Genomic DNA, 10,711 nt, shown 5'->3' with positions numbered 1-10,711 from the left:
GCCAGTCGTCGCGAGAGTGGCTGACCGACAATTTTCCACTGCCACCGAATGCCCCTGTTAGTTATTAGCTTGAATCTGCAAGATGTATACACTGACATGGTCTCCCTTCCATTATCTTTCACAGGGCATATTTATTTATTTAATATAAAGTGAAATAATTATTTAAAATAAGTTTATGTCTATCAAATTATCTTATCTTTTTATTTATATTCTCAATATAAATAAAAGGATTATGTTGTTTATATATGAAGTCTTATCTTTAAATCTGTATTACTGCAGAAAACAATTTTAAGAAGAATGAACCTAATTGAGACACAACCCGACTCCAACTTGAATTAATCAGAATTCAAGTGACTTTGAATATTAGGTGATTTGCTTTGAAAAAAGAAGGCAAAATTACTAAGAATGAAAAAGAAATATTCCTAAATAAGGCTCTGAAGTTAGAATGGCTACTTTTCTGGCCCAAAGAAATTTCTGCTCTGAGAATTCTTCTGGGCTGTGTGCTCACGCAAATCAAATTGTCCATAAATGATAACGCCCCCCACTAGGGATGAAGTCTCTGGCTACCAAAAAAAAACAAAGAAAAGGGATTTAGGGCTGTAAAGCCATTCCTCCTAACTCTCCCGGAAAAATAAAATGAGTTAAGGTATAATTTTGACCTTGATTTTATTTTTCAAGTACAACTTTACTCCTAATCTTTTAGTGGTGCAATTTTGTCCCTGATTAGCTCCTGATCTTTTTTTTTCTCGGGTACAATTTTGTCTCCGGTCTTTAGGTAATCAGGATCAAAATTACACTTGAAAAATAGGGTTGAGATTAAAATTGCATATTAACCCAAATAAAATTACATCCATATGTTCTCCTCCTCTGTGCTTCCACTTCCAGCGTATACTAAAATACTTGTTAGTTGATAATAAGAAAGAGTGAATGAACCAGTTCCTCAAAATGCTACGAAACAACGTTTGAATATCTGTTCTAATCATTTATCATCGAAGTCTAATTTCAATTTCATGTTTTATAGTGCTGTGAAATTCATAATTTGCTGAGAATAATTTGAAATTAAGCGCGGCATTATACAGTGGCAGTGACGTCTGCACCAAATTCCCCCGGTTAGCAAATTGCCACCTCAGTGAGATGCAACTCGTGACTTGAGAGCAGGGTAATATTATAAACGCGTTGTGTAATGGGAAAGTCTTTACCAGCAATGAGTTGATGAGGCCAAGAAATCTGTAATTAGATTGATAATTGACATGTCGATCAATTTCAATGATGTTAATCACAGACCATTTGACCAAATAAATCACGGGACATTAGTGGATTAATTAGCTAATAATAATAACACTACGGTATATTTGTGTGATGATAAGGATTATGGGGTTGGTCTCTTTGCATTAAAAGTCCCAAACAGTACGGACGATTTGGGGGAGAACGATAATAAAATAACAGAGTTATGAATAATCACAAGCTAGTTTTTGCATTTGATTTTTTTGGCCTGAAAATTCTAGATTTTTTTTAACAACTTAAAGTACACATTATTACGAATTTAAATATTAAATAACTAATTTGTATGCAATTGTAAGTAGAGATGTTCAATTTGTCCCGTTCCAATCCTGATGAGTTCGGGACGGGACAGGACGGGACACGGGACAAGGTTGTCTTGTCCCGTCCCGTCCCGGGATTTTTTTCTTTTAAAAATTATTTATTAATAATTATTATTAGATTATTTTTTACTTATTAATAATAACTCTTATTTTTATGGTGATTTGTAGCTCTTAACTTGTAGTATTATCTCAACAAAATCTCATTCCTCAATAAATAATTTATAAAATCATTATATATTTTTTTTACGGTATTTTTTTTACAGTATTGTTTTTACATCTTTTTATGCTATATAACTGAACTTTCTACATAATATTTTTTTAATAATGTTTTTATCTTTAGAAGTCCAATAAAAATAAGGATTATAACATAAAAAAATTCATATAAAAATTATAGTTTTTTTTTTTAAAAAAAGGGGAAGCAGGACGTCCCGGACAAATCCCTGTCCGTCCCTGTTTACCAAGACGGGCCTGTCCCGGTCCGGTGGACACCCCTAATTGTAAGTACCAATTTACCCAACAAAGATAAATCCTACATTTAAATGGAAAATCTTGTGTTTGGATTTAAAATAATTAGAAACAACAATTTTTGCATAATTGACATCATCTTGGATTTGATTGAGATTCAAGACTTAAATATGAAGTAACTTTTACTCCTTCGTTATTGAACATAGAACCTATTTAACTATTTTAATTAAATTAAAAAATTAATTAATTTAAATAATAATCAAAAGAGGTGTGATGTGCCGTATAATTAAGAGATTTTTTTAATCATAATTTAAATTAACCCAGACTACAAAATATGTAAAAACATATTATTTTAACACTTAAAATTATATGCTCATCTTGGATCTTTTTACCTCGTCTTAGATTTTAATTTTATATAAAGTAGGATTCAAGAGCATAAAATATTAAAATGTATACAATGAATCACATTATTCATAATACGAACAGCTCACCTTGACCCCAAAAAAAAAAATATAGGGGCATTATTAATCAGTAACAAGTATTATTCTGATATTTAATTATCTAATAGAGATAATTTAAAAAAATTAGTAAATATGAACAATAAGCCCTATATTAAGAATCAAAATTAACTTTAATTAGTTTCACAGGAGGATTATTTCGTCTTTTTAGATACTAGCCAGAACAATCATCTTCGCCTATAAAGAAGCCGACTAGAAATTGCAAGGCTGTTTGAGAGAAACAGGGTGCCACTGGCAGAGTGTGAGCAAGGGTTGAGAGTGAAGGGCTCAGTTCTAAACATGGCGAAGGAAAAAGAATTGAAGATTTAAACTTTCGTTATCCAGCAAAACTCACTGGAGCACATAAGCACAAAGCATTGATGTCCACAAATGAGTCCAAAAAGAACATCTTCACGAATCCGGGGGTCGAAAGTCCTGCTACGTTCCCGCGCAGTCAACCAGGGCTCATGACCCGACAGAACAACCGCCATGAACGGGCCCACTTCGTCTTTTATTAAAATTCCCTTGTGGTCCCCTGCTCAAACCGCCTCTTTGTAGTTCACCGCGTCCTCCTTGCCGTTAGAGGCAGGTTTGTCGCTTTGAGTCTCTGCTTTTTTACTGTTAATACGCACATAGCAGAGCTTCTCTTCTTCGCTTCTTTCCTTCTTCGCTCTGAAAAAGCCTCCTTTTTCTCCTCTGGCTCTGACTTTTGAGATACCCGAAACCCTAGACACCCATTTTGTCTTCGCATTCTGCATCTCCGCCGCATCTTGGGTGGCTCGAGAAGCTCAAGCTGTCAATATTTCCATAGTCTTCCATCTTTTATTGCATTGAGGTACTGTTTGATTGCTCGGAAAGCTACTCCCCCCATCACGCATTACCCATTTCCTCACTCTTTGGTCTGAGCTTCATCGACAATGTCTAAAGCCTGTGGGAAGTCTAGTTCTTGTATTCCTGAGAAGGATACTTTTTCTTCAAGATATTTTTTCTATTTTTTGTTTAAACTGGGTTTCCACTTTCGCATTGTCTCGTTGCCTTGAGTATCCTGCGTTCTTCACTACTACTCATCACTCTGTCCTTCATTGGGGTGGGTTTGACGCGGGATGCGTGCTGGAGATATCCCTATTTTACACTTTATTCTCAAGAGATTTTGAATTTTTCTAAATTTATTGTTTCTATTTTGTTATCCTACTTGCATATCTTTTTCCTGTTTGTTTGTTTGTTTTTTTTTTTTTTTTGGGTTTGAAGTTTCGTACAAATCATAGAAATGTTGGCATTTGTTGTAAACAACTAGTTAGATTTCTGTGGCTTCTCTGTTGGCACCTTCCTTGGCATTTCGTTCCATAAAATAAGCTATATGTGGATCATACTTTATCTTTGACATTTTCATTGCAGGATAGTTGCAGTTCATGGCTTGGGATCTTTGGAGTTCATCGTATGATCAAGGTTTCCGATTCTTCTTATATATCTTTGATCAACTTCCATATCACAATGGTTCTTTATTAAATATTTTTTTGCTGGATTGCATGTGACGTATCCTTTTCGTAATAGTCTGCATGTTATTTGCCAGTTTCAGTCGTTCAAGACGGCAATTGCTCCGAGCATACTGGATGGCAGTGTGACTTTTACTTTGGTTGTGGTTATGGTATAATTTTACTCTCTTGTTCCGCGCAAGTCTGGTCCTTTTTTGAGGTTATATTTGACGCCCTTTTATTTTCCTCTTAACTTTGTAGATGCGATTGAGGAAGATGCCTTGAATGAGAGATGTTGTATTGAGGTTTTGAGAATTTTAATAAGAAAGGAAGACACCGAACTTGAGGAACTTGGAAAAGATTTATTATCGCTTCAGAGTGAGTTAGCTTGTGCTGAACATGAAAAATGGCCTGAATTGTGCTTTAATGCTTTGAGTGAAAAAATCAACTGGCTTGATGTCTCTGTAAGGACTTTGAAAAATCATCATGCTGATGATAGTGGGACCCAGCCACTATTACACAATAAACCTGCCGAGTCAGTTCATGAAATAGTGAAGGCTTTACGAAGAGATTTCTGTCAAGACGCATGTGGCCAGGTTGACTTTTGGAATTTCTTTCTCCTCAAGTTATTTAAATTTTCATTTGACGCAGAGAGGCTTTCAATTTTCTGGCTCAGTTATTAACGTTTTTCTTTAATTCGGTCACTTCTCTCTTCTATATGCCATCTTCTAAACTCTGAAGGCTCCACTAATACATAAGTTTTTGTATCTAAACTCTGGTTTAGGCCAATAGGGATGTTTAATATAAACTAATGATGTACAGTGATAGTTTTTTTCCCCCTTTTCCGCATATGGAGGCTAGTCTATTCAAATTTCTGGCAAGTCGACGCAAAAAATCCAATTGGCCTTTCAGAGAGAGTTTGAACAAAAATATGAGCAGGTTGTTGTAGTAAAAAGTCTGCAAGTATGTTATAAGAGCAGTAACTGCTATGGTGCACCATAACAGATAAAACTACTGAGATATGTTGAGAGGTCTTTGTTTATTTGTTTTGGGTGCCTATGGATCTTCTCAGTCTTTCTAGTGCCCTGGTTATCACAGTCATATCTTTTATACCAGAGAATGCAAAATCTCAAGTACTGAAGAGATTTCCATTAGACTTCTGTTGGGCATTGGGAGGAGTTGTGCAAATGCATTTGACATCTCATATCCAAAATTTTATAATATTAGGAGTCCTCCCTATTCATATGTTCTTTTCAAAGTTTAATTTTTTCTAATATGGGACATCGCACCCACATACAGCAGAGTTAGATTTTCCTTGTCTCTGCTTGCTTTTAACTATCATGTTCAGCTTTGTTAAATGAATTACAAAGATTTGAACCTAGCCCTAGAGCTAGTCTTTAGTGCCTATTTTCCCCAAGCTTTCTACTCTGACTTGGTGTTACAGTATGACGACTCAAGTTGCATTTTGTTTAACTCTCAAATACTTTTATGAAGCACGTCAGTAAAGATCCCTCAAAAAGCACTATTGACTCAACCACCGAGAAGAAACAATGAAGTATTCCTGATTTGACAATGACTCTAGAGTTAGAATTTGACAGCCGTATACTAGCAGTTGACTGTGTGAGCCATTTTCAGTATTGAAATCCAAGGAAAAAAATAGTATACCCAATTTAAAGCCCGCTTGTATTGTTTATTCTTTACTTCCCTCTTGCTCTGAGGGTCTAAACTTGCCAACCATTTCTACATTAAATGATGCATGCTCAAGACCTCCATGCTTATCGTATGCTTATTTTCTCTGCTTGGGTTATACCTGTCATGGATCCTGACATTTTACTGGTTATTCTTTTAAGGAATTGCTTGCAAAAGATTGTGTAGGAACTCCTGACTTGAGGGCTATCAGCTGTGCATCTGGGTCTGGCCATTCTGATGGAATGAAATTATCAGGCACATCAAATTTGCAAGTTTCTGGAAACGAGGAAGACAGAAGACAACTCGTTGCCAAAGACACAGGTCAAGTACCGAATTCATCTTTCTCCGAAGGCATGGAAAATGCTCCAAAAGAAGCTGAGGTCCAAGAAGCTCTCTTCTTGTTCTTTTAGTCCATTTACTTTATCGGATAGGTAGCTGTTATATACAGATATTTACTTTATGTCATTGCATTTGTTCATAGATTACGCAGGAAAGACATGCAATTGTGGAATATGATAGCACATACGCTTCTAGAGTTGCATATGGCATCACGGGCAGGGAAGAGGGTCTTGGTTCCATACCGAGTGATTCACAACCATCCAATAGTGGAAATGATGGAAATTGTGACTTAGATCGAAAGCTATGTAATTTTGCTTCGGAATCTGAGGGAAGAGTTTGCACAAAAGAATTAATTGTTCTGGATGAAGACTTGGACTACATGAAACCTCTACGAGTGGTTTATCCTCAAGAATTGTGTCTTCCTGATGGTGAATTATCCTCCTTGAAAGTGGAAAACGATAAAAATCCTCCACAAGCAGGGAACATGAATAATCCAAGCCTTATTCTTGCGAAGCCGCAAACCAGGATCATCCCATACAGTAGATCACGGCTGAAAGATGAAGATAAATCACAAGCACGTGGCCGTAAATCTGAAACTTATGCTGATCTTAGCAAGTCCAATGTGAGCTTGCCTTCCAAACAGAAAAATCAGTGGAAAAGGAAATCTGATTTAGATGCATTTTCTGATGGAGAACCAAGGGACAGACCTATAAAACTTCGTCCCAGAGCATCCACAATAGTAACATGCAGGGGGCAGCAAAAACCCAGCACCAGCATCATCAGCATTGACGAGGGCTGTTCAAATGAGTCCCTCGTTAGAAAAGCTACTGAGAGAGAAGTGCAGCCTAGTCAGCATGAAACAGGAGAGCATGCTATTGTTCCATATGACAGCGAATTCTCTGAATCACAAAAGAAAAGAAAAGTAGATGCTCAAACCTCAGTTTTGCAGCCTGATAAGCTGAAGGACTTGAAGTTGATTGATCTAAGGGCAATAGCCAAGCAGCACAACGTGAAAAGGTACTATAAACTCAATAAAGGAGCTTTGGTTGAACTATTAAGGGAAAGACTCAGCAGTCTCTGAAAGTTGACGTTAGGGTTATCTTTTCGGTCATGTTCATATCTTCTGTAAATTTTGGAAGGCATGACCGTGCTTCACGTAGTTATGAATATACCATAGGTAAGGCAGGATGCAATGTGACAGTATAATGTACAGAATATTGACAGACAGGACATGATAGTATAAGCATTCCTCCGTGCTGGCTTAAAAATCCTTGTATGTCAAACTTATGTGCCCAAATTTAAATTCGAGAAGATTGCTATTTGGGGCTGGTTTAGTGGGTGAGACCAAGTTGTTCAACTCTGAATTGGAGGGTTTACATCCAGAGTTTTTAAAGCTTATCTTATTTTGATTTTGGCCTCTCAAATTTTATATGAAAAGCAATAATTTTTAGACGGATTAAAATAAGATCAACCTTCAAAGACTAAATTATTGGCTTCAAATTTCATAAATTAAAATCAAAATAAAATCAAAATAAATCAAATTTTAAGAAATAATGATAATGTTGGCTCTTATAATTTTTAATCAACAAAGTGACAATTGAGAGATTATTTTAATTTTAACTTTTATATCTATAAAAAAATTGATTAAAAATTAAATAAAAAAGGATCAACTTTGAAGTATCCAATTTCAAATACCGATTGCTTATGTAAAATTGTCCATTTGGAGACACTCATTTGTTCTTGTTCAACGTCTGGGAACATCAGCTTCAAATTGAGGTTATTAACTATGGGGCTTGATTTTGTGTTTGACTGTCTTTCCCGCTCTGATTATTGCAGATCTAAAATGCCTCTTCTGGGAGAAAAAAAAAATCAATATGTCACCAAAAAGCATCAATAGAATTAAACCTCTATTGTTTAATCGGCCCAAATTTTACAACTGTCTTATCACCATGCACAAGTATTAGGAGGCAGAATAACATCTGGAAAGTTAAACTCCCGATTGCGGACATTTAGCATCACCAAAGGCCATCGTCCTTCAATTCTCATTCGCACCGAGAGAATCTGTCTGAACCGACCTTCCAATAAACGCAAAGTTTTCAGCCCATGAGTTCATGAATCCTACAATTTTATGCTCTCCAGCAGCTCCTGTGTCGTAACCTGAGGTCAGTAACAAACACACCACCGATTCCACCATAAGCCACATTTTGTAAGATAGAATTCATTCAATGAAAGAAAATAATGCAATTTCACATGCTAACCACTCTAGAATCTTGGGAAATGAGAGCACATTCTATACTGACTCGAAAATTAAAAAAAAATCAACTTTTGGCCCAAGTTCAGATCTTCCGTCTGATACCCGGTTTTGCCCAAAGCCCCTCATACGGTTGCAGCGTTTCCATAGAACTGACTTAAACGCACACATTGTGTCAACAGCGTGTATTTCGAAACCTATGGAAAATTTTACTTGCTTAATTTTCTACACACAGAAATTCAGTCCCAACTACTATATGAGGCTGAGATTCATAACTATCTTTCAGAGACCCTAATTTCATTTAGATAGCAGGTAAGGCATGTAGTCAGTAATGACTATATAAGTATTCCAGACGGATCGATATGGACAGAAAAAAGCTCACTCGCTCTAACTTCATGTTGGCCTCTTTGAGTGCCCGCGAAAGATGGATTATACGGTATTGAAGCTTTTCATTTTCGGCGGCAAGCTTCTGAGCCTAAAAATTAAGAGGCTGGTTAAAATATAAATGCAATTGTCCACTCCTTTAAAATACAACATGTGGAAAACGTACAAATGGGAACAACCTTCTCTTTTTCTGCAACAAGCTCTGCGTCAGCCTTTTCAAGCTTCGACTGAAGATCACCAATTTGTTTCAAGTGTTCCTCATTTCCTGCGTCTGAGCAAGTTTCACATATATGTTACAATTTAGACCAACATATCTCAGTACCAATGGTTATCTTAAGTGCTTCAGGTCCTACCTTTTTCACTGGCCAAGGCAGCTTCAAGTCTTGTTAGACGTTCCTACAGCAGACATTCTTGTTAGCCAATGGTTCTCCTTTACGAATTTATGCGGAAAAAAGTCAAAAAACTTGTATGCCTTGCATACTTGAGTTTGTTTGGCATAGTATTTTTTATATATTATTTATTTTAGATCAAAATCTTGTTATTAACCTTAAAATTCACTTCTTCTGATTTACTAGGACAAAAGAATATTAATCATATACTAATTACTTAAGCTCCAATTTATGCACACCTAAACAGCCGTCAGCCGTAAAAGTCATCTTGACAGGCAATTCCATAGTTTCGGGGTCAAAAGAAGACACTAAATCAGATGTGAGTCATACGAGAGCCGTGGTTCACAGAAAAGTGCGCTAAAACAAACCGACCTAAAATCCCCAACCAAAAGTTTGTTTTGTACACGGCAAAGTACACCCAGATTCACAGTAATAGGTGAATTTCAGCCTAAAAAAGGCACATAGGAAGAAGATGAATGAGCGCAAAGAAGAGTGCTCTCATCAATATCGAAGACAAAAGAAGAAAAAAAGAGGCGAATGCGTTTCAGAGTCCCGTATTTTCTTCTGTTGACGAGTTAAAATTCAAAAACAAGAGGGAAATTACAGACAAGCCTTACCTCTGCTTCTGCAGCTCTCTGATAAAATGGCTTTAAGGTCTCTTGGAGCTCATTTGATTTCACGGATTCCACCATCTTTTCCGCCGCGGCTGCCCTAGAATTCTAGATACACGCCGCCCCACCCACCAGCCACTCGTGCGTCAGCCTCAGTCGTCTTCACACGCGCTAATTCGAGGGGACATGTTTAGCACTATGTCCCTCCCATAATTATTATATCACATAATTTGCAGGAATTGATTGATTATAAAAATTAATTAAATTAATTATTTATAATAAATATATATTATTTTTTTAAATATTCTTACTAATCAAGTGTTATTTAATAAATTTTTAACATATACAACTATTACAAAAATTATTTTAAAAAAATAGATAAATATAATGAAGACTTATATTTATGACTAAATTAAAAATTAAACTAATTTTGATTTTTTGTTTAATTTTATAATTGGGATAATTAATTCACAGTTCGTTATAGTTTCAACTAATTTTGAATCAGGTCCTTATAATTTTTTTTCTTTTTATCAGGTCTTTATACTTTCACTTATTTTTAGTTAGATCCTTATATTTATTTTTCTTTTTATCAAATCCTTATTAATTCACCTTATTTTTAATTAAGTCCCTGAATTTTTTATTCTTTATTTTATAAATTCTAATAGTACTATTATATAAACATAAAATAGTATATATTATTTAATATTAGTTTATAGACAATAATATTCTAAAGATATTGAATTATTATAATGATTTAATTTTTTCAGCAAAAAAATTATTTGTTCTAAAAAAATTTCCTGAATTAATTATTCTATTACTTTTTTATTACATAATTATTAATTTAATTTAATTATTAATATTTTATATTTCAGTATTAATCTATTTAATTAAGTTTATATTTAATTAAAAATAAAAACAAAACTACATGGACCTGATTAAAAATTTAGTGAAATATATAAGGATTTAATTAAAAGAAAAATAAATACAAGAACCTAATTAAAAAGGTAAAAGTA

The 10,711-nt window shown here is 35.0% G+C and overlaps 1 protein-coding gene across 3 annotated transcripts; it reads right to left on the bottom strand.

The window, feature by feature from the left end:
* Positions 1–7,938: 7,938 nt before the first annotated feature.
* On the bottom strand, positions 7,939–9,832 carry LOC114718101 (uncharacterized). Of its 3 annotated transcripts, none has more exons than XM_028903360.1 (5): positions 9,705–9,832; positions 9,052–9,094; positions 8,878–8,969; positions 8,697–8,789; positions 7,939–8,220 (listed from the first exon to the last, which is right to left on the bottom strand). In XM_028903360.1, exons 1-5 carry the CDS (start codon positions 9,777–9,779, stop codon positions 8,182–8,184), a joined length of 342 nt encoding a protein of 113 aa, XP_028759193.1. In that variant the 5' UTR covers positions 9,780–9,832; the 3' UTR covers positions 7,939–8,181. The 3 variants fall into 3 exon arrangements, with proteins under 3 accessions (XP_028759193.1, XP_028759201.1, XP_028759184.1); XM_028903368.1 differs by having other exon boundaries at positions 7,939–8,208; XM_028903351.1 differs by lacking the exon at positions 7,939–8,220 and adding an exon at positions 8,377–8,511.
* Positions 9,833–10,711: the final 879 nt, after the last annotated feature.

Source organism: Neltuma alba, unplaced genomic scaffold (genome assembly GCF_004799145.2).
Source record: "Neltuma alba isolate B1F8T4 unplaced genomic scaffold, ASM479914v2 tig00002163_pilon, whole genome shotgun sequence".
In the NCBI taxonomy this organism is placed as follows: domain Eukaryota; kingdom Viridiplantae; phylum Streptophyta; class Magnoliopsida; order Fabales; family Fabaceae; genus Neltuma; species Neltuma alba.
This window is presented reverse-complemented; position numbering and strand designations above follow the sequence as displayed.

What these genes read in the sequence shown, in the direction of transcription:
- LOC114718101 (XM_028903351.1), bottom strand. Translation starts at nt 9,779, where the DNA reads ATGGTGGAATCCGTGAAATCAAATGAGCTCCAAGAGACCTTAAAGCCA. An exon ending in AGAGAGCTGCAGAAGCAGAG is followed by an intron (nt 9,095 to 9,704) that starts GTAAGGCTTGTC and finishes TGTCTGCTGTAG; the next exon opens with GAACGTCTAACAAGACTTGA. An exon ending in CCAACATGAAGTTAGAGCGA is followed by an intron (nt 8,512 to 8,696) that starts GTGAGCTTTTTT and finishes AATTTTCCATAG; the next exon opens with GTTTCGAAATACACGCTGTT.